Source organism: Hakea prostrata, chromosome 3, assembly GCF_041222555.1.
Source record: "Hakea prostrata isolate BN-2017 chromosome 3, UWA_Hpros_2, whole genome shotgun sequence".
Lineage (NCBI taxonomy): Eukaryota > Viridiplantae > Streptophyta > Magnoliopsida > Proteales > Proteaceae > Hakea > Hakea prostrata.
Window position 1 is genome coordinate 29792384 of NC_142602.1, and position 24631 is coordinate 29817014.

At 37.3% G+C, this 24631-nt stretch overlaps 1 protein-coding gene across 3 annotated transcripts in view; it reads left to right on the forward strand.

Annotated features, from left to right (window-relative positions):
• Positions 1-1668: 1668 nt before the first annotated feature.
• LOC149022032 (Rhodanese/Cell cycle control phosphatase superfamily protein) overlaps positions 1669-24631 on the forward strand; it is a 60020-nt gene continuing 37057 nt past the window's right edge. The window contains exons 1-9 of one of the 3 annotated variants that reach the window (XM_089150234.1): positions 1677-2005; positions 9799-9902; positions 12201-13163; positions 14795-14895; positions 15013-15127; positions 15427-15504; positions 15696-15788; positions 16039-16122; positions 22100-22198. In XM_089150234.1, the coding sequence (XP_089006360.1) occupies positions 12201-13163; positions 14795-14895; positions 15013-15127; positions 15427-15504; positions 15696-15788; positions 16039-16122; positions 22100-22198 (1533 nt within the window). In that variant the 5' untranslated portion in view covers positions 1677-2005; positions 9799-9902. Of the gene's footprint in view, positions 2006-9798; positions 9903-12200; positions 13164-14794; positions 14896-15012; positions 15128-15426; positions 15505-15695; positions 15789-16038; positions 16123-22099; positions 22199-24631 lie in introns of all 3 variants that reach the window. The other 2 variants (XM_089150233.1, XM_089150235.1) reach the window with 2 other exon arrangements.

Here is a 24631-nt window from a genome sequence, read left to right on the forward strand (position 1 = left end):
GAGATACTTGTATTCAAAGTATTAGGCTCTGGTTGTTGCAGATCTCTTCTCTGCCTATTCCTGCCATTGTATTCACTACACATACCTATCATCTTTGGACAAATGAAACGTTAAAAAGAGTAGATCTAGGATTGCATTGGACACCGTAAGTGGCTTCTGGTGTCTGGGACCATTTGTTGGGTCAGTGGAGTCCCCATGAAGGGAGAGACATTCATAGTTATTGTTCACATGAATTGTTGCTAACCATAAGTATATGAATGTGGGTTCTGGGAATTTAATTGCTTTGATGGCTTGTTAGGCTAATGATGAAATAAAAAGAGGAGGTGTAGAAGGGCGAGGTGGAGATGGATTGAGAAGTTGAAAGAGGGCTTTGTGCTTCAGTTTTTGTTTAGAATTTGGGTTTGTTGGGTCAACGGGGTGGGAGAGCTGAGGAAGCATAGCAGATGTGGTTCTATTTAGATTTCAAACGGTTTGGGTGGCCTTGCCGGAAAAGTAAATACTAGTGCAATTGTGAACGCTTAATTTGATATCTGTCGCCAGTTTGTTCTCTTCTACATTTGAAGAGGCAGAAATAAGTAAGGATGATACCAAGGGTTTAAAGTATCATGTGATATGATATGTCAATATTTACCAAGGTTTAAAGTATTCCATGGCATGATGTTATGTGATATATGTATCATATTTCTTTAATTTTTTGGTAGAAGATGTATGTATCATATTTCATGTGTATGGATTAGGCTGCTTTTTCTTGGTTTAACAAAAAAGAGCACATATTGGATAACATTAAAATGTATTGGCAATATGATACAAAACTATGATTTACATTTATCTCCCCCAAGAGAAAAAGAAAAAAAAAAGAAAACCTAATATGAAGAAATATGAGAAATATGCGTTTGGCTCCTTAGAGAGAATCTTCCAATAAGATTTAATACATTATAAAATTCAATCATACGTAATATGTTAATTCAAGGAATAAGTTCCAAATCATGTATGCATGATTTCCTTATGATATGTTTGGATTTTGCTCAATCACTAAGAAGCTTGATAGTCTACAAACTAGTGTTAAGGCGTGGGCCGGCCATGGATGGTTGGAAAGTCACCTCGAGCAATCAAATTAGTCATTGTGCAATACTAGGAGGCTCTATGCACTTGCAGAAGACTTGAATTACCTTGGGCCTATTTGTAGATTTTACTTTTAAGGTAATAATTTTTTTTATTTATATATATCTTTCTATAATCTTCATACAATTTTCTTACATAAGATTGGAATATTAATACATATGCATTAGCAAGAGTCGAATCAAGGGCCTCTTTACCAATCAAGCAACCCCCGCATTAGCCGTCAATGGGGAACTTAAAATAGCATTTTTGTTTAGTCCATTCGCTTCCCTTCAAATCCCTTCGCATCCCTTTCCTAATTCTCTCACAACGAAAACAAAATCGGATGAAAACATTTTTATTAAAACAATTAAACTTCCTAATATCCGATCTTGATCTAATCATCCTTCCACGTGGCATGTTTGTACTCGCTTGATGTTGGATCTACAGTCCAGTCCAGAGAAACTTTAACCAATAAAATAGCATAATGCCAAAACTGGACATCGCAAACAGCTTCGACAAGCCACACGATCTTTCCAAATCATATCCTAGTTTTATCTGGATAATGCTTTCGAATGCAAAACTGAACACATGTTTTAGGTGCCATGTTAATATGTTATTCACTTCAGAGCAACAACTGTACTGTCGTTTCTAATTTTGCAGTAGACTGGATGCTTGAAATCCATTCCCAAAGTTGTTTACAAAATTTTGATTTTAATTTGATATATTTGTCGAAGCAGATTTCCGTCAGTATTCACTATTTGGTGTTATTTTTGTTGGGATCTTCTTTCAATTTGTTGCTGGAGAGTAGAAGATGAAGATGTTGTGAGTTTATTTGTCTTCTTCCTCTGGTTCGACGATGTTGCCTGTTTGCTCGGCCACCCCGATTTGTTCATCTCATACTCAGGTAAGTTCGATATTGGGTTTCTGGATTCAGGTTTCTTTTGCTTTGTTTTCAATTTTGAAGTGTTGAACAACTCAGAATGTGTTTTCTTGTTATTTTAATGTCAACTCTTGTTACAAGAACATATTGTCTTTGATCACTATGATTTTAACCATGGGTCATGGGTGTATCTCACAGTGCATTTAAGATGACAAATAGTTAATGAGTTTTGATGGCTCATCAGTGGGAACTTTATTTTATTTTGTCCTTAGGTGGATCTCATTAAAATCTATGATGCTCGTTGATTCTGATTCAGAACGTGTTATTGCCAAATTGCATAGACTCTTTAAAAATATAAGAATGAGGAGGAGTTTAATGGTTGCATGAGGTTTCTGAAGGTGTGTGAATCTTGCAGAGTTCATTTGGTTAGAAATCAAAGTGAGTAAGGACTCTTTTGATAACCCACCTAGTATTTCTGCTTCAAAAAACACCAGAAACTGTTTAGAGTGCTTGTCGAAGCGAAAACACTTTTGTAGGCGTTGATAAATCTTGCTTCTGGAATTGTTTTCAGCACTAGCAGGCATTTGATGATTTTTAAATTGTAATTAGATTTACATAAACAGTCATTGTAGACTTCAAATCAAGATTTGTCATGTTATAAAAGTCCATTACGTTCTTACCAAAAAAAAAAAAAAAAAAAAAAAAATGTCCATTGCATTTTGATAATTACTAATATTGTTCAACTATAAAAGTTTGTCCGTGTTCACCTTCTAATTAAAATCTTTAATGGTAATCTGAATAATTTTTAAATTAGACTTATCTTTGGATCACCTTATATAACTTTTTTCCATTTCACTATTTAACCTCTGAATCCTGATGGAATTGAACTATCATACTCTAGATAATTTCCAGTTGCTCTTCCATTTGAGCGAATGGCTCACCTAAAAAACACACAAATTAGTTCTCAAAATTCAAAAAATGAGCATTGTAATTAACCTGTGGTTTTTTCTCTTGATCAATGGGTAATAATTTCAATATAATCTCTTCTTCACTCTTCCATCTTCTGTCACTCATAAAATTGTTCTAAGCTATAAGAACCTTAAATGCTTATATAATGTTAGTGTTGAGGTTCTTAATCTCAGAGACAAGGCCAGTTTGGACTATGAATGACCACCGTGTAAATGAAATAAAAACAGAAAATGGAAAGATAATCAACTAAAAACTATATGTTGAACATGGCTAATGCAGTTACACTGAGCTCAGCCAGAAAACTCATGGTTCAGGATTGCACACTCTTTTCTGTGATCTTTCTCTCTCTGTTTCTCACCTATGCTGTGTGGCCAGCAGATTTCGTCCTCTATTTCTTTGTTCATCCTGTTGCAATGTAATTCCTGTCTGTTTCAATTAAAACATGAGTTCTTGTGATTGAGCCAAATTAAATGCAGAACTACAACATATTCTTGTGAGTGAGCCAAATGATCTGATTTGGGAGTTCTGTGATTGGCTCATTTACTAGATTAAGATCTATATATATGTACCCTAAGTTTGCTTGTAAGGTCATTGTGAGGTTTGGACTTTTCGCCTTAGGGTTTGGGTAAGTTTTTGTAACGCCGTTCTGCCAATTGGTTGGGAGATCTCCATACGTTCTTCTTCTTCATGGTGGAAAGTTCTTCTTCATTCGTGGACATAGCACACCATAGTGGTGTGTGAACCACGTTAGATCTCCATGTTCTTTCGTTTTGTTTCTGTTTTGATTCATGAAATCTAGATGTTTGTTAAAAAAATGGTATCAGAGCCCTTAGTTGTTTTCGATCTATATATCTATGACTTCTACATCAATGAAACACAATATTGAAAATCTTGATGGGAACATTAGTTTCAATATATGGCAAGTTTGATATTGGTGGTCCCTTACTCAATGGGGAGCGAAGAAGGCTACATTTGGGAAGATGAAGAAACTGGCGGCTAGAAGTGATTGGAATGATATGGATGATAAAGCCCTCACAATGATTCAATTATGCTTGTTGAATGATGTTTTGTACGATATTCTCTCGAAGAAGACAACACCAAAATTTTGGTTGAGCCTAAAAAGTTTGTACCTTATAAAATCCCTCACTAACAGGTTGAGATTAAAACAATAAATATATACTTTACGTAGAGTGAAGGTACTTGTTTCCTTACAAGGGGTTTTTATAATTTTGGATGTGGTAGGCGAGCTAGAGTCTTGACCGGCTCAAGGTATCTAAATTAGGCATACTGTGGGTTCTTTCTTGCCCTCACATATCAGGGACTTTCACAAGTATTTTGGGGGAACACTACAAAACTCATAGTCTTTTAATGGAAAACTTGAACCAATTCTACACTAATTGAATATAAAATTACTAACTAACACAACGAATTAAGAAAGATAATTTGATGAGGTTCATTTTTGAATCGAGTTGTAACTGGGTAATTTTTTGGGAACAAATAGTACTTCTCTCCAATCACATATTGCTAACTTTAACTCTGTCATTACTAATTTGCAAGGGATAGATGTTGAAATTGAGGACGGAGATTTAGCCCTATTATTGTTGTGTTCAATACCTGCATCATATAAGCACTTTAGAGATATGATCTATGATAGAGTGACCATCTTAGTGATTTATGAGTGACCATCTTAGTTGCAAATGTCAAAACAAATCTTCCTAGTGAACAAAAAATTGATGATGAAATGATGACAACCAAATTTAAGGGTGTTGGTCTGTAGGCTCGAGCAAGAACTACTGAGAGGAAATAAGATAGTGAGAAGAAGTATGTGTCGAAATCAAAGAATAAAAATTTAACCTGTAATTACTATAAGAAAAAAGGGGCATATCAAATAAGAGTGCTGTGAGCTACAAAACAAGTAGAAAGCAAGTAGTGGTGCCAACCCAAAAAAGGAAAACTCTGAGAAGCCCAGTGTTATAGAAGATGGGAGTGATCCTAAGATGTTGTTGGTGTCTGATGATAGAATCAAATTACAAGATGAATGGATCCTTGATTCCGGGTGGTCCCACCACATGTGCCTTAGCTATGGGTCGTTTTTCATTATAAACCTTTTAGAAGTCAAGTTTTGTTAATGGAGAATAATTCTCCTTGTACTACAGGTGGGAAGGGAAATATTAGAATTAGGATGTATAATGGCATTACAGAAGATGTCTGAACTCTTCTTGAGTTGAAGGGAAATCTTATCAGTTTAGACACCTTTGATGCAAACGGGTGTAAATACATAGCTGGAGGTGGAGCCATAAAGGTCAGTAAGGGTGCTTTCTTTTTGAAAGGAAAGAAAGTTGGTAGTTTGTACTCTTGTAGGGTACTATAGTCATTGGATCTATTGCAACAGCTTCATTAGTTTTTGATACAAATTTTATGAAATTATAGCACATGAAATTAGGCCGTATTAGTGAAAGAGAGATGACTGTGTTAAGCAACAGGAGTCTATTGTGTGGTTAGAGTATAGAAAAGATAGAGTTCTATGAGTATTATGTGTTTGAGAAGCAAAAGAGAGTCAATTTTAGTATTGCTATTCACAAGACCAAATGAACTTTGGACTACATACATTTAGATCTATGGGGGAGATCTAAGGTTCCTTTAAAGGGAATCAGTGTTAGGTATTTACTTACCTTTATTGATGACTATCTTAGGAAGGTCTGGGTTTACTTCTTGAAGCACAAGAGCCAAGTATTTGTTACTTTCAAAGAAGTTGAAGATTTTGCTTAAGAAGCTGATTGGGACGAAAAATAGAAGATTGAGAATATACAATGGCCTAGAATTCTGTGAAGGAGACTTCTGTGAGTTTGCAGCAATGAAGGAACTGTAAGATACCATACAGTTGTGAAGACACTTTAGCAGAATGGAGTTGCAGAGCATATGATCTGTGAATAGAACCTAGTTAAAGAAGGCAAGGTGCATGTTATTAAATGCAAGATTAGGCAAGGAGTTTTGGGTGGAAGCAATAAACACGGCAACATGCTTGGTGAATAGATCTCCTTGCATAGCTATTGAGTGCAAAGCTCCAAAGGAAGTTGGTCAAGTAAACCTGCTGACTACAACAATTTAAAGATTTTTGGATGTCCTTATGCACATGTGAATGATGGGAAGTTGGAACCTAGGGCTAAGAAGGGTATTTTTCTTGGATATGGATTTGGAGTTAAAAGGATTCAGGTTATGGTGTCTTGATCCAAATATTCCTAAGTTTATTATTAGCAAAGATGTAACTTTTGATGAGTTTGCTAGGTTAAATCCTAGAAAGGAAACCCATGTTCAAAGTGATGAAAGTTAGAAAAATTATGGGGAGAAGGTGGAGGTATGAAGTGGATGATACATCTTCAAAGAAAGCACAATCAATATGTGAAGATTCTAAAACAATGTTCTTTTATTTATGACCTTCAAAATTCAATAAATTTAGAGATCAAATAGGATTAGGACTTTCTAGTTTTAATCAGACTTCATAGGACTCAGGTCCTGTTTCCTTTAAACTTCCTGAGGTCAGCTCTATTGAGAATTGGTGCAACACGCTAATTCTCGATAAATGCTTTCTTCTTTGCCCTTCAATACGCCCCCTTAAGCTGGAACATACATATTACTCATGCCCAGATTTTTACCAATGCAGTTAACTCTTGTAATCCTCAATGCCTTGGTGACTAGTCTGCTAATTGCTCTTCTGTATGGATATGGCTAGGAGATATTAATCCTTGCTGTTGCTTCTCACAAACAAAATGACATCCAATCTAAATATGCTTCATCTGCTCATGGGAAACAGGGTTCAATGCAATATGAATAGATGCCAGGTTATCACTCCATAATGTCATGGGACAATCATCAAAAAAATCCTAGTTCTTTTAGTAGTTGACTAATCTATATCAGCTTATAGGTAAGATGTGCCATTGCCTGATACTTTTACTCTAGACTTGATCGAGGCAACCACAGTTTGCTTCTTGTTCTTCCAAGACCCTAAATTTTCTCCAGTAAAAGTGCAGTATTTTGAAGTAGACCTTCTACCCACTGGGTATTCTGCCAAATCAGCATCTGAAGAACAGTCTACACGTGTGTGACCATGATCTGAGTATAGCCGTTCATGTCCAGGGGCACTCTTGAGATACCTCAGAGTTCTCCATACAGCATCACACTGAGATGTCATAGAAACAGACCTAAGCTGGCTTATAACACTGACAGGGAAGGTAATTTCATGTCTAGTTACTCTTCAATAGTTTAATTCGCCCAACACTCTACGGTTCTTTTCAATGTCATCAAGAATATCTCCATCATCTAGCAGAAGTTTCAAAGTAGGGTCTACAGAAGTCTCTAGAGGTTAAAGTTCAAGCATTTTGATAGCAAACCAATAACATACTTTCTCTGTGACAAAAAAATACCTTTCTTTGATTGAGAAACTTTTATACCCAAGAAATACTTGAGTCTTCCTCCTAAATGTGAAACTGTTGGAATAGATGAGTCTTCAGCTGATCAATACTTAAGGAGTCATCTCTAGTAAGGACAAAATCATCAACATACACTATTAGAAGCAACTTTCCAGCACTAGAATGCCGAAAAGAAAACAAATCTTCACTCTCACTCCTAGTCAGCCCAAAATTAGTTATAATGGAAGTGAATCGACCAAATCATGCCATAGTTGATTGTTTTAGGCCATATAAATTCTTAATTTTACAGAGCAAACCATGCTCTCCCTGATCAACAAATTGTGAAGGCTGCTCCATAGACATCTCTTCCTAGAGAGCACTGTGAAGGAAAACCATTCGGATCAAGAGCTGATATAATGGCCAATAAAAAGTAGTAGCCAAAGCAGTCAAAAAATGCAAATGGGAGTAAGCTAAACCACTGGTGAGAAGGTTTCTTAGTAGTTGATACTGTAAACTGAGCATAGCCCTTCGCCACAAGCTTGACCTTAGACAAGCAAGAGAGCCATCAGTATTCCCTCTTGATAGCAAAAACACAATGACAACCAATAGCCGACTTCCTTTGAGGTAAAGGGACTAAACCCTAGTTTGGTTCTCTTCTAGAGAAAGTAACTCATGACGCATAGCGATAATGCCTCTAAAATAGACTTAGGGAGGGGTGGATTTCAACCATAGATAAACAAGAATGAAAATGAGGAGAAAGGCCAGAATAAGAAAGAATGTTAGAAATGGGATGTTGGACACAACTTTGAGTATCTTTGTAGAGGGCAACGGGAACAACAAGGTTAAAAGGAGGGGGTGCTATCATCGGATCAGCAGAAAAAGGAGAAGTTGGTGGGAAAGTTGCAGGTGTTTTTTTTTTGGGGGGGGGGGGTGCAGTTGTCGTCAGATGCTAGTGATAAACTATGGTGGGATCAAATTGAACTGGCAGGACTGGAGGCCGAGTAGGTACTTATTACACAATAGAAGAAGAAATAGAAGCTGGAAGACCATCATCCAAGTGAGAAACAGTTAGAGGTTTAGTTGAAATGGGGGTGGACTCTAAAAAAATAAACCATCCGTGACAAAATATTTTGATAATTCAAAGATGTAGCAGCGGTATCCTTTCTGCGTATGGGAATAACCAATAAAGAGACATTTAAGTAATTTGGGATTTAATTTATTAAGAAGAGGACGATGATCATGAATAAACCAGACACGAGCAAAACTTGAGAGGCAAGACAGAAAGGGCACTAGACAAAAATAACACAGGATAAGGGATACTGCCTTTCCAATAGAAGAACTCATATGATTTATAATGTTACCATAGTTGTCACAGCGATAAGGCGATGAGAGGCGGTTTAGGCTAGTTGAGGTGATGAGTTGACGAGGTGCTTTTGAGGCAGTCGAGGCTTTTCAAGGCATTTTAAGTGAAAATTTGGCTATGATTGTAAATGAGCATGTATTATGGAAAAGAAAAAGATCATATTCTAGTCATCCTATATGGCATATATTGATGCATTCATTTGTCTTGATGATAATGAAGCTTCTATTCCTTTTTTTGGGTAGCAAATGAAGCTTCTATTATGAGAAAGATGAAACAGTAACAAAGAAAATTGGTTTTTCAGCAAACAAGGTCCTAGGGAGAGATCATTAGGCTTCAACATGCTATTTTTTAAATTGGAATAGGTTACTAATTATGGATCATTAGGTTCTAATTGCCAATTGATTCTCTGCCTTCAATTTGGCATCATTGATTTGGTTTAAAAAAAAATAATTCAAAAAGGCGGTCCGAGGCGACCGCTTTATGACCTAACAATAAGGTGATGTTCGCCTTATGACCCTGGAGGGCGCTCGGACGCCTAGGCGATGCCTTAACAACTATGAATGTAACATGCAGTTAATGCTACATCAGCCCAATAAGTTTTGGGTATCCATATCTCAAATGATGGAGAGTGAGTAACCTCTAGTAGATGGCTTCTTCTCGGCCATTTCATTTTGTTGAATGAGGACTTCTGGAGAATCCTGTTAGATGTCATAAAATTATAAAAGGGGTAAAGATATTCTTTTGCATTATTATGATGAAGAATTTTTTCCGTAACATACAACAAATCCAAAAAAAACATAGAAATAACTTAGATAGGTGTTTCGTTAATAAATCCAGGTTATTCTGGAATAATCATCTACAAAAGTAAAAAAAATATTGAGAACCTAAAGTTCATAGAATTGGAGATGGTCCCAAAACATCAGAGTGAACTAAAGAGGAGGGCCAATTAGACCTATTATCAATTGAGGGGGATAGCTCACACGGTGAAGCTTCCTGAATTGACAGGACTCACACAGTAGAAATAAACTTTTTATATAATAATCTTCAATTGTCTAATGATTGATGACCCAACTGAACAGGGATTTGGTGAGGGCCAGAAACACTGAACATGCCATAGAAGTGGAGTCTTCAAACAAGTACAACCCCCCAGATTCACAGCCTGCTGCCAATTGTCTTCTTCGTGGTGAGTCCTTGCAATAGATAAAAGCAAGAAAAAAGGTAACAAAACAATGTATGTGGTGCTGAATTTATGAATAGACAACAAATTAAAGGGGAAATATGGTAAGTATACCACAAATGATAAAGATATAGAAGGGGGGTAAAGGTCATAGTTCCCGTGCCTTCGACATTGGTGTGGGACCTATTTGTGACTGTGAGAGTAATTATGGATGAAGAGGGACTAAAAGAAGAAATGATATCTGAACTACTTCTCATGTGATTAGAGGCTGCTGAATCAATGATTTAAGGGTGAGAAGTGGATGAGAGACATGCAGTGGCGTTACATGTTTGAAGAAAAGTGGTGGTGGGTGGCTGTGATTAAGTTACCTAGAAGCTGGAACTAATTAAACTAAATGTAGTCTGCTTCAGCCCTCTTCATTATATTCAGCTCAGGCTGTGTGGGGGCAAGGGCAGGCTTTGATGAAGCTGTATCAGCAATCTGCGGAGGTTTCCCATCAAGTTTCCAACAAAAGTGCTAGCTGTGTCTAGGACGACCATAATGAGGGCAAGTTCATACCTGCCCTTAATTACTTGAAGATGCTTGGGAACCAGAGCTATTACCTGAATTGCCTCTAGGACTAGATTTTGATTCTTGTCCTCCTGAAGCACCAGGAGTGGAGGTGAATGTGATGGGCTGAATTGTCGAACGGTGAGGTATCATGAAGGTTCTCTGTTGCTACATGAATAACTCCTGAAAAAGTGTCAGCTAGAGCAGGGACTTGATCACCTCCAAGAATATGTGAACATACTCCTTTCGGAGGTCTCCTAAGAGACTCGTTACTGCAAGTTGTTCCCTTTGTTGTTGCATCATTCTTACATTAGAAAAGTGGGTAGAATAGTGTTCAATTCCTTATTAATCCTTTTAAAATCAACAAAGTCTTGACTTGGAGGTATCCTTCCTATCAGCCCAATGGAACTCGTGTGATAACTCAAATCCTGGACAGATTATTCTGACCAAATATAATATATTTAAGTACTCCCGTAATTCCTTTTCTGTATTCAAGTGAGTTACAAGATCTACAATATGGTCAGCCATAGAGTTAAATATCTGTCCTAGAATACATGCATTAGTAATTTCCCAATTTTCATCATGCATAGGGGCTGTTTTAGTCAAGTGAGCTTGCTGTTCACGTCCAGCGAGAACTGGCTTTATAACAGTTTTCCATTGATGAAAGTTAAAAGCACCTCCTAACTTCTTTTCAGTTCAACAGTGGGAAGATGAATAAATCACCTGAGTCATAGCAGTCTTAGGATCATTAGATGAAGATTCTTCCATTGAAAAACCACAAACAGCAAAGAAGAATCCACAAAATTCTTTAAAAGATCCAAACCAGCAGTCACTCACATAACTACTGTTCCCTAATCACTGAAACATAAAGAGAATCCAAAGGATCTTCTATTAAATTGATCAAAAACATAATAGACAGCAACAAACACCAACCAATAAAAGTATGAAGTTATGAACAACTGTGTCTCCCTCAAGAACGGCACCACCGAAACAGAGAAAAAACCACTGACAGGATCTCTCAAAAACAATAAATTAATCCAAGAAATTTGATTTACAACTGAGCAAAAAATAGTTCTGCAAAATAAATACCTGAAATTTGGGATGAATAGCTGCCTTAAACTTCATATAGAAGACCTAGCTCTTCTTATTCAGACCATACTCAAACTTCCACCAAAAACAGCAGCAATAGGGTGCAGCACCTGATGTGAAAGGAGGGAGAACACCACGAAGGCTGCAGTAGTGGCTTACCATGAAAGGGAGGAACACTTTGAAGGAAGATAACCACAATGGAGGCTTTTTAATACAATTTCTAATAATTCAGCTCTGATTCCGTTTCAATTATAACAAGAAAAAAATAAGAAAAGAAGAAGGAAGAGAGGAAAGCTTGACTTCGCTAGGACTCCTTAATATGTGAAGGTTCCAACTTCCAAAACACCATTATTCTATTTATAACTTGAAGATATTATAAAGTCAGAGACTAAACAGAATAAGGACATCATAGCTCTAATGAAACCTGATAGGATTTAAGAGCCCTATTTCTTTTAAACCTCCCAAGGTCAGATCGGTGGATGCTTTCCAATAGTCCAACGATAACCAATATCTTCCATGTTCGGACAAGAATAAGAGCAGTGACACTGATATCAGTTATTCTAACGTATTATTCATTATTCACTATATTCTCTGATATAGTTGTTCTGTACATAAGATGCTTTAGATTTCTTCTCTAATGCATAATTTGAAAGTATGGTCCTGCAGATGTACTGCCATGCCGGATTGCACCCCTTCATCCCAACCTGCAAGGCTGTTGAGTTCAGATGCATTATGGAAGATAGGGTTGCTTTGGTTGCGCCTCATAGGATTCATCCTCAAGAAATGTTCCTCAAACCACAATTTACAAACTTTCCTTACTCTCATGCAATTGAAAGGCCTGAACTATTAGTCTCCACCGAGGTAATGGAGATTTCTCATTGCTCAGATGAAGTAAAGGGCATTGAGGCAGGGTTGTCAGACAAATGGTCTTATCAAACTGGAGCTATTGCTAAACCATATAATTTAGGAAGCAGTGATATTCGTCATGTGGAAAATTCAAGTGTACCTATTCAGGAAAATGAGATCTTAAACCTTACTGATGAAGTTACTAAAAGTGCCAATATATTATCAGGATCTGATGCATCTGATTCCATGACTGCCTTTGATGCTGCAGCTATTAATGATCCAAAAAACCCACTTTCTGATGGTTCAGAAATGGTTGGTGATGCATTATCTATGCCGAAGACAAATATTGAGGATACCTTAGTTGGTGTTAGTGATTCTATTGACGTGTCAATTGACAAGGGAGAACATGCTGTGAAAAGTTCAGTAGATGCAATCAGTTCATCACTCGTATACAGTATTAAGATTGTGACTGAAGCAATAGAAAATGCTATTAATGATGTGCTTTTTTTTGTTGACCGGACGGAAGAATCAGCTGCTAATAGATTGACAGGATCCTTAAATGATTTGAAGCGGACTGCGACTGAGGTTGACATTGTTGCTATTGATGTCCTGAGAAGGGCAATTGTCACACTGGAGGAGTTTTTAGCTGGTGGGGCTGCTTCTTTTGTCTACTCATATGGATCTGTGAAGGAGCTACTTCCTCCAGAGGTCAGGGATGTGCTAAATTTATCTGAAGATAAAGCTACAAAAATATTGACGCCTGTTGGAACTGCTTTTAAGCAGGTTACTTCTTCAGACTTTATTTATTTTTAAAATAGTAAGCATGTTACTGCTTCTTCTAACCATATTTGTTAAATTATCAATTTTTCTCATTTCATTTTTTGGGTTGATTGCATTCGAGAGTAAGACCCATGATGTCATTTTCTTCCTTGAAAAAAATCTTCAAGATATTGGTAAAAAAATAAAATAAAATGTGAAACTACTGAAGTTCTGTTGAAACTTTGCATACTTCGGAGTTTAATCATTGACCATTTCAGTGTCATATGGCCATAATTTAGCCCGAAACTTGATAGAGACCCTGATGTTGCACCCCTAAGCACAATGGAACCTTTACATTGTACAAAGCACATTAAAAATGTTGATTTGGTTTAGTACTTAGGACTTATGATTACCCATTGCATGAAGCTCTGCGAGGTCTGCATCTGCAGTGTGTGATAATTTGTAATATACAATAATACTTTAAAGAAATTAAAAATATGTATTTCTGATGCGTAAAATGGATAAGATCATTTAAATATAATGGAAGTGTCTTAAGGTCACAAATTTATAATTTCCAACTACAAGCACACCTTACCATACAAGTTTACAAGTGTCAAGTGTTCCAACTATAGCTTCACTAGCGAACAATTAATCAGTATGTGTTAACCCTTTTTTTATTCCTAAACTTGTTGCAAGAAAATTAAAATTAAAATTAGAAACTTTAACAACAGAAAATCAAATCCTAATCTGTCAAGTCATAGGTGGGCCACTGGTATCTAACATATAAAATTGAAGCCTATCCACTATAAAGTTAGCCTATTCTTTTTCTTGAATTTTTTTAGTGAAAATGGTATAACTAAACTATAGTCATTAAGAAATCTATTTAAAATGCATAAAATCTTCACTGTAGTTGTGTTGCAGAAGTCTCCTCATTTTCGATCCATATTTGCCAGTGGAATGGTAAAAAAAAACTCAAAAGCAAGGGGTTGGAGTTGAATTTGCATGTTTGGATTGCAATATGTCAAAATGGCTTGAAATATTGACCAGTTTCAACTGACATTCAGTACTCAAATTAAACGAGTGGTCTGCTTAGCAATGCGAAACTGAATCTGACGAAACACGGCATACCTATGAAGTTGTATGAAATTTTGGTTCAACCAAAGTTGAAACTGATCACTATTCTTCAGATGTCAGTTTTTTTGATTCAAAACTCATGTGCTTAGAGATACCTTTTTCATACTCTATGATTACATGAAATCAGAAAGGTAAGATGTTTCTTTCTTTCTTCTATTTCTTAACTCTTATAGATGGAGTTTTAATTAGTAGGTAGCCTTTTCTTTTTCTGTTTGGCCGAACCATGCTGAAGAATAAGTGCTTTTTCTTTCATGCCTCTCTTAATGGTATCTGGCAGAATAATGTGATACTAAAACAGCATTGAATAGTGTTGTGGGAGCTCTATATTAATATCACAATCAAGTTATTGGTCCGTATAATCCAGTTAGCTAGCTCTTGTTGAGTATTTTCCATACAGATGCACTGAAGTTTACCATAACCAAAGGAGTTTGCATGCGCCTACGATATATATATATAAATGCTTGTCTATTTGTTTTATGTTTAGTTTTCTCAACTGGCTTCTTATCATTGCCATGAAGCAGGTTTATGTAGTCATTGAGGGCTTGGAGAAAACTCTTGGATTGGACCCCAACGACCCAATTGTTCCATTTGTTCTTTCCCTTAGCATTTTGGCCACTTTAGGGTATGGGTCTCTCACTTTTTTGTTGGAGGAAGCATTTTCTGATTCCCATCCTCCCCCTAGCCCTTTTTTTGCCCGGCTTTTCCTTGAGTATTTATATTGCTTGCCAGATTCTTGCAGGGTATCTTATTGGTGGTTGACATATGGTGGTTATGCTGGAGATTTGTCTCCTAAATCAGCTTTGGAACTCTTGATGAGAGAAAAGAATGTTGTACTCATTGATGTCCGGCCTGAGGCAAGAGACTGTAAATTTCACTGGCCTTTTCTTTTGTTACATTGTTATGTATGGTTTAAACCATCAAATACTTCATGGCTTTATTATTAGTTAGTTCCACGGACCTATCCACCCGTGCCTCTAGGAGAATAAAAAAGAAAAAGAAAAATCCATCTTTATTGTTGTGGTTCTTTTTGGTATTTGTGTGGGGTGGTTGGCAACCACTCGCTGAAAAGAGAATTTCTTTGGTGAATTTTTAAATAGACATCATTTAGTAGTTCTGATTTGTTCATTGGTTCCGTTTATTTGCCTTTATGAAGAATTTTAGGGAGAAAGATGGTGTTCCTGACCTTAGGCGGGGAGCTCGGTATAAATATGCAAGTGTTACTCTGCCTCAGGTTGGTTAGCACTCAGTCGACTTCATTCTACTTAAATGTTTATAACAACAGCTCTCCCCCCCCTTCGCCTTTCATTTGCCTACTTTTTGTTTTTGATTTTCCAAATTTATGATGAACTTCATATTTTGAGGAGTGATTTGCTCAGAAAATAAGCAAAAGAATGTTTTGTGGGACTTGATTGAACTCCTCAGATTAGTGACTCTGTAAAGAAGTTGGTAAAGAGCGGAAGAGACCTTGATGATGCTATACTTGCTGCTGTTATTCGCAACTTGAAGACTGTACAAGTATGTAACACTATCTTAAATGTGGCATAATTCTATAGCTTAGGTGTTTGGCCAACATTTTTCATCACAATAGGTAAAAAGAGAATCTAGCCATTGGGGCGTCATTATTCCTCAAAATGCCCTTGGAATATTGTAGGAGTCCTGTCCAACCACCTCAACCCATGGATTAAGTGATTTTCTCTTCACTAGTATTTCTTTGATGTTTACCCAATAATGATGTCTGAGAATACTGTTTTTCTGCCACTTGTAGGGTAGGTCAGATGTCATACTTATGGATGTTGATGGTTCTTGCTCCAAAGGCATTGCTAGGTCCTTGAGGAGATTTGGGGTTAAGGCAAGTATGTTAATCCATTTTGCTGCTTTCTTGCACGAACACGGGTTAGGTGTCGGAACATAGATACACAATTTAAGAAATGGAGAAACTTAGAACATAGGATTTCATGACAAAATTGTACCTTTCTCTTTCTTTTCTGATAGTTTCAGTCATGTAGACAGGTTTTTGATTGCTTTAATGTTTTGTTATTAGTTTTGCTTCATATCATAAATTGTTAGATACTGTATTATTTGTGTTTCTGGCATTTGCAGCTTATTTTGATGAAATGTGTGGCACCTCAAGTAAACTTTCAAAATTCTCTCTTGCCTACCCTCCTTAAATTATAAACCATTGTATCTACAACCTTTAGTCAAATTTGTGTGTTGATAAATATTGTTTTGTATTGCAATGTGGAGAGATACAGAATATGCAATCTCCTAGAACCCACTTGGGGGAGGGGGGAGATTCCATCATAAGAGGACATTCTCTCCTACCTCGCGTCCCAAATTGGAAAGTAGACCCACATATGATTACAATCTAAAGTACACCTAAGTTGTTGCATCCTTTTGAATAAGGTCCACTAGCTCCCTCGAAAATCAATAGGTTCCAACTACACCTTGCCCTATGTCAACCGAATGCCAGTAATGAAATCAACTAGCTGGTTTTGCTCCCCCTGCACATGCACAACTTCCCTTGAATGAGTATAGCTGTCTTTTTTCTTATTTCCCCTTTCAAAGGTTGGACTTCCCAAGGCCCTTGGATCCTCCCATTTACAATGTCTGTTAGGAATCAAATGCTATAATCAGCCAACAGTAGGAAGATCGAAGAAGAGAAAGAAAGAGAGAAGAGAAGAAAGGAGGAGAAGAGAGTAACTGGTTTTTCCTGAAAGAAGGATCCCACAATTGCGTGTACTCTCCCAATTGCAGGTCTGGATTTTATAACATAATAGAACAATAAAAAAAAGTCAGATCTGCCCCTAATTAAATTGGCAGCAGAACACGTAGTATACGAAAAGACAAAAAATCAAATTTAACCTAATGCGACACTGGGACAAAAATAGCCCTAATGTTGCTGCTATCTTTTAACACTCCCCCTCGAGCTGGAGGCTGGAGCATACAAAACAAGGGCTCCAACTTGGAATAACAAAAACATATATAAAAACATTTCACCTAATCTTGAGCATAAGTAGCTATAGTAGATGCCAGTAGACACCAAAATAACTTCCCCTGGGAGATGATCAACAACAATTTAAGTAAACAATCTTCATGTCGAACAAACCATCCAACGATGAGAATAAGAGGTGGCAGTGAAAATGAGCTATATCCATCACTATAGCAGTAATAATAACATCAAAGGCAGCATCCAAATAATGCCAGTAGTAGGGAGGAATCTCCACAAAAGAAGGTAAAAAATGGAGCTTCAATATCCACACAAGTAGATAAATTATGCAGGTTCAATGTCTGCACAAGTAGGAAAAAAAATTACACTTTACACAAGTAGGTAAAAAGTGCAACTACGACATCACACAAGTTGATAAAAAGTACAGCTCCAACATCCGCATAAGTAGGTAAAAGTGCAACTCAATGTCTGCAGAAGCAGGTAAAATTTGCAGCTCCAATGTCTGCACAAGTACTCCTCACAAGAAGGTAAGTAGTAGGTAGTAATTCACCTAATAAAATTCTTGACTAGATAGCAAGTCTTCAATCTACCCTTCATGTGTAGCACTACATGTGGACTAAATAAAATAATAACTAAACATAGTACCAAATAAAATTCTTGAGTAGATGGTAAGTCTTCAATCTCCCCCTAACGTGTAGCACTACCCGTGGACTAAACAAAATAATAACCAAACATAGCACTGCAACTAGGTTCCCCTTTCAACAAAGAAACAATGGCCGCGCAAGTTTCAATCTTCAAAAATTGGATTCACAAGCTGATCCAGTAGGAGTCTACCAAAGTGGTTAACTGTTGGTTGAGTTCTACTAGGAGTTCAACTCTATTAGAGTTTTTGTTTATGTAAGTGTCTATTTGTTGTTACCCAAGTAAGGGTATTTAGGTAATAGTGTTCTTTCCACTTTATTATAAATAGAGGGCTTGATATCACACTGATCAATAAGCCATTCTACCAATATTGTGTTTCTCAACATTAACATTACCAGCCCAATGATAATTCTATGATTTTGGACACAAAGGGGGATCCGCCCATGCAAACTAATGGCAAAGTAGAAGGCAAGTCATAATGGGATTTTTTTTGACAGTCTCATAACTAGCTAAGCAACAAATAGGGGAAAGGGTATTTATTTAAATTAAATGAAGAGAAATAGATTAAGCAGGTGAATAACGCAATAATCTTTGAACCTCAATCAGGAAAGCACACAAACTGCCCAAAAAAAGAAAACAGAACAAAGTAGAAAATTGTGAAGGAGGATAGAAAACTAGAAGGTTAACTTCAACCTTCATTACCAAAAAGAAGGGAAGGAGGCGACAGTACTCTAGTCTTTTGATAACCAACAACATCTTCTCAAGATTTTGCAAAACAAGAAAATAATCTGATGCAAGTTGCAACAAGTCATGAACCAGAGGCAGAACAAGAAAATCCCAGGAAAACGGGGGGAGATTGGATAAGAATCTGAAGGGAAAGTTGCTGAAGTTAAAAAAAAAAGACGTCCAGAAACAGTTATTCTGCTAGCTCTGAGAAGAAGAATCAGGGAATATATCAGGCCTTTGAAAAGCCCTGAGAATTGGATTAAGTCATTTTTGTGAGGCTAACAAGCCTAAAAATATAAGTATCATCAGATGGCAGCACCTGCAGGTACAGCATCCACAAAAGTCTGAGAAAAATAACCCAGAAATCCCATCACAGGCATAGTAGGTAGGTAATTCAGACTTGGAAAATCTTGATTCTTCATCCTGATGATAGTTTGGTCTAAGAACAACAGTAGATAATGAGCAGCAATCAGTTGTGAACATAGGAATTAAGAGAGAATTGAAGGATGCACTCAAAACTTAGGTTCTGGGTTTCAAAGATTTGGATCTGGGTTCACTGCTCTAATATCATGTTAGGATCAGAATCCTATAATCAGCCAATAGTAGGAAGATCGAAGAAGAGAAAGCTAGAGAGGAGAGAAGAAAGAAGGTGAACAGAGTAGCAGCTCCCGAAAAAAGGATCCTGCGATTGTGTATATTCTCCCATTCGCGGGTCTAGATTTTATAATATTTCGAAGGGATGAGTCTTGGTGCAACAGTTGGTGGACCACAATCGTAGCAACGGTTGGTGGACCACAATTGTAGCCCCAAGGTGAAGGCATGAAAACAACCTCCCTAAAAAATTGTTACAGTAAGATTGTGTACACCCCCCCCCCCCCCCCCCCGCAGATTCTGCTTGTGCAGAAGCCTTTCACACCAGATTCACACCTTTTTTAATAAAAAAAGCCAGCCCCTAATTAAACTGGTGGCAGAATATGTAGTAAACAAAAGGGAAAAATCAGATTTAACCTAATGCGATACTAAGACAAAAGTACCCCTACTGTTGCTGTTATCTCAATTGCCTACGTGGAGTCAGATTGGATAGGAGCAGCCAGCAAACCTTTTCATATGCAGAGCTTCTGGCTTTCATAGATTGCTTTCATTTCCATAGCTAATCTGGAAGCTGTTCCCCGTTACCTGCAAAAGCTAGTAAAGGAACTTGCTTGTCATGTCTTATCAAATCTTCATAAGTTGCTGCTGAGTTGCTTAAAGCACCATCACAGTGCAATGCAACCATATCTTGTGGAGACTTGAACCAGGAACAAGCTCTAGGCACCTGTATATTTCACTTCTCAGCTACATAGGGAGACTTGTCAGTTCTTTTACATGCAATGGCATTGGCTGCCCACTTTTTCTGAACATCATCTACTATTGTTGCTAAAAATTTTTCACTGGACCTTGACTTGTGCTGGAAAATCTTTAAGTTTCTCTTGGTCTAGACATGTTGAAGGGTCGAACAGAAAGCCAGTGTTGATATGCCTCCAATTGGTCCACTGGATACAAATGTGTTTGTTGTCATAGAGTTACCTTTTGCAACCGAGTCCTTTTTCTTCAATCCTTGGCTAGCTTGCCACAAATACATCTGCACCTAAGAACTAAGATGACACTGGAAGAATGGTGTTCTCTTTTTCAATACTACTCCAGCACAGGCTACATTGTGTTTGCACTGGAATATCCCTTTGTACTAGATTGTCCCTGGTTGGAAGTACATCTGTAAGACATCTCCAAGATGTGAAGGACTGCCTAGGAATATTGTTTGTGAACCAAATTACCTTTTATGGTTCACCAGGCATTAGGCGTAATTTGTCTGATGCATTCACTTGCTAACTTTGTTGTAAACTGTCCTACACCATTTGCTTTCCAGATCACTAAATCATTTTCCTCCTAGCTCAATCTCTTCACTTGTGACAGGTCTCTCCAAACAGCTAGCATGTTTGGGGATCACCCTGTGCAATTCTTCCCCTCTCCATTGGTGAGAAACCTTCCACCTCCTTATGATGCAGGCCTGCATCTAACCGAATTGTATCCCTACATCTTTTGATCAGAATGCCGCTTGGGTTCCATTTATCTTGCAACATATGAGTTTTTTTTTTTCCCATTTCCAGTAAATCTACGTATGTTGAAGAATAATATCCACTTGCTTTTGACTGTACAGGTAACAATCTTTGCTTTCTGTTGCCAAAAAGTCCATGTGAATTTTTCATTTACCAGAAAATGAACCAAGAGTTTTAGGCCGAAGAAGCCAAGTGAAGAAGTGATCTTAATAATGGACAAATTTATATGTATCTGATAGATTATCTTTGAAAATTCAGAAGATATAATTTTATTTATTTATTATTTGTTCAGAAATAAATGTTCCCAATTAACAATAATTAAAAATAACACAACACAACCCAGTTTTTGAAGAGCATAACAACATTTTCAAGTGTTTTTATGCATTTGCTCCCAAACCAATATTTTTCACAGATTTGCACTTTACCTCAGCTTTTTTTTTTTTCCTTTCATTTTTTTAGGTGGGGGTGGGGAGGCAAAGGAGACTGAGAAGGTGAAATAATAAGAAGAATATTGTTTCAATTTCGGACGTGGTGCTCAACTTAATAGGAATAAAATAATTTCCTATATTTTGCCTCAATAAGATGATGAAGAGTAACAGCATACTCCTATGGTTGCTATAATTTTATGGTTTCTTCATTGCTAATGTATTTTTTTATTATCTTGGTTGAATTTTGTATGACATAAGTTATGTGTAGAATGGGTTACTTAAGGGAAATAATGTAGCATGCTAGACTATCTACTGGAAAAATTGGGCGAAGTTGCAGGAGGAATTTTTTATAGTGCATCTAATGATTCATTACTAAGGGATAAATATAAGTTTTGAGGGAAAAAATCCATTGTTTAGGGCACCAAAAGGGCATCTTTGTACATTTTGGTAAAATTATTACATTTGAGTCCCATTTTCCCCATTTCCCTGAAATTTCAAACTGTGATACATGAGTAGTTAGTCCTTGCCTAAGCCTCATAGCCTCTGCAACTGCCTTAACCTTGCCTTATTGCCATGAGAGTGATGGGTGTGGGTATATGTGTTCAAAGTCCAACCATTAGCTTCTTGGTGTTTCAAGTGCAAATTGCTGCTGGGGTCCTTGGCATTTTAAATCTAAGTGAGCTGTTGGTCTTTGGTGTTTCAAGTCCAAGCTCCTGTTTGGCTGTGGAATCAGCCTGTCTTTGAAGCTATTACCCATTCGAAAAGCGGCTAACTCTGAAGTACATATCATTAGTATGGGTTAATCAATAAATCCTAACCTAGAATCTATTAGTTGCATTTATTATCTTGAGTGCTGCATATGCAACTGTATCTTTATTCTTTATCCTGTTAGTATTTCATCAACATCTGGTATTTAGCTTGATTGTTGTCCTTCTAGATATGGATATCAGTTGTGATGTATTAGATGATTGAATTTGTTGTATATGACAGAAACCGTATCAACTTAAAGGGGGTTTTCTTTCTTGGGCTAAAGATGGTCTACGTATTAAAGAGCTAAAACCTGAGACAACACTAACCATACTTAATGAGGTAATCATATCGTCTGATAATTTGACTTCAAAGTTTTGTGTTCTGTTCAATCTGATGTTTTGCCTCTAGTTCTTTTGGATAAGTGAAATTTATTTCAAATGCAGGAATAATTGGAGATGTGATAACCCCTCCTCTCAAAAAAAAAGAAAAAGAAAAATGAAAAAAAGATCATTTGTTTGCTGGACTTTCACTGTTTGGTTCACCAGGGTGGGAAAATGAGTAGACAAACTTCTTTAAATTAAGGAACATGTCTGCTGATGTGTCACATAACTTTTCCCAACCCTTGCTTAGAAGATGTCCCATCATTTTGGGTGGGATCTTGTGGGAAACTTTAAAAAGCTTTTAGGGGTCACATATTCCATGTTTTTCTTTCCTATTCCCTCACCCCACTACCAGTGGGTCCCACCTTTCTGTCTTTTCCACTCCTTTTTCTCTTGCAAATGAACGGTCCCTAAGGGAAAAAGAAAAAAGAAAGAAAGAAAAAGTTGAACATTTTCGAGTGAAATGAGGACCCAATCTTCTTCCTTAAAATTCCTGTAGGTTTTCTTTATTCTAGATATATATTTTGGTATCCTTTTTTCTTCTGGATACATAATTTGTATGGTTGTGTGGAAGAAACCCCTCCCTTAGGTTTCTATGGTGACGTGTTCTACCAAATGGAAATAAATAGCAAGAAGCTATAGGTGGAGAATAAAAGTTTTGATATCCACACAAGTCAGAATCTGTTGATTATGTGTCTGGAATGTCACAATTTCCAAGGTTGGACTGGAAGTAGAGGGTGGGGAGGGGGGGGGGGGAGGGTGGACAGAAATTTGAATCCAGAATCCATAGTTCATAGGATAAGCAATAACTCACAGTCTGATGATCAGATGTCTCCCTAGTTCTGGTCGAAGGAAGTAAGGATGAGAGAAGACAACATGAGAAATGGACGTCCATCCAATAGCTGAATTGTAGGACTGAAAACAAAAGTTTCTTTAGCTTGTAAACAGAAACCATGAGCTAGGAGAAGTAAAGGAAAACTGAAGAAAAACACTGCAATTGCTGTCTGATCATATACTCTTACTGATGGAACCTCACTAGAATAGGGCTGTTGCTTCCAAGATCTCTAAGGCTAGACTTGCATTCCAGGCCCAAACCCCTAGATTTCCGGGCATGGTTTACAGGATTTTTTCTTGAATTGGATCGGGTGTGAATAAGTTACTGCTAATATCCTTGGTTAAGTTAAATGGGTTTGGTTTGGTTATTGGGATAGTCATGGTTAAATTTGGAGTGATGGGGTACTTGGTTGAATGGGGTAGATCACTAGATCCTTGAGATATGGGATGGAATTTTAGGGTAACTGGGTGAAACGTTGATTGTGTTTAGTTCCTATTACCTAGAGTAATCTCTTCAAGTTTCAAGGAGTTTGGATGGATGGGTTGGGAGATATTTGGTTTTCTTGATTTTGGAGGGAATTGGGTGACAAAAACAAGAACGGCAAATCTGAGATTTGGCTGATCTGTTCAGGCTGAAATAGGATTGAAGGTTAGAGGGATGAAGGTTGATTGATGCTCAAAATATGGGGCAAAACTGATGGCTGGTTAGGGAGATCTAACAGAGTTAGGGTTTTGGTGGAAGAGAAGAGCTTGAACTGGGATTTGGTGTTTCAAAACAGAAAATTAAAGATGATGGGAATGGGGATTGATGATGGCTTCCTGTAGTACCTGGTTAGGACTTTGAATGGAGCCTGGTGTAGCTGGAATTCATCTGTAGATGAGGATCAAAGGCTGTCTATTACAGCCATTGTCAAGAGTCTGGGCTTAATCTCACTAAGAACCTTCATAGGGTTTGGATCTTCAAACTTATTGACAGAACCAGAACTCCTAATGCTTGAATCTTCAAACTAATCAAGAGAACCAAAATGAAAAACACCATAAGAGGGCTTGAAGGGAAGCTTGTATTTTTTCATGCAAATTTGATCTCTCCAGGTTACGTAGGGGCTGGAATTGTATTCCCAGCCTTATTCGAACTGAATTACTACTAGGCCTTGTAATTTGACTTGTAGAAGGACTGACTTATACTAATTAATAACCACTTGTTTTTTACTTTAAAGAAATAAAAACTACATGTTAAATATACCCCTCAAGTGGACAGAATTACAACTCTGCCACTGACCCATGGATTACTCTAAAAGAATGCAACTAAAAATTATACTAAGCTGGGCATAAATCCTAGGGCTTGGTCTTGGGCTTGGAGGGCTCAGATACTGCATCACAGACTGTGTCGGACTGGATCGTGATCTATGCTGATTGAAGCCTTTTTATTGCAGTATAAATTCATGGTACCTTTGTGAGCCACTTTTAGACAATTTGGCAGCATCTTGAGCCAGCTGAGTTCACAGATGCCATTGTCTAGGACTCTAGATTGAGCTTCTGCACTTGACCTGAACACAAG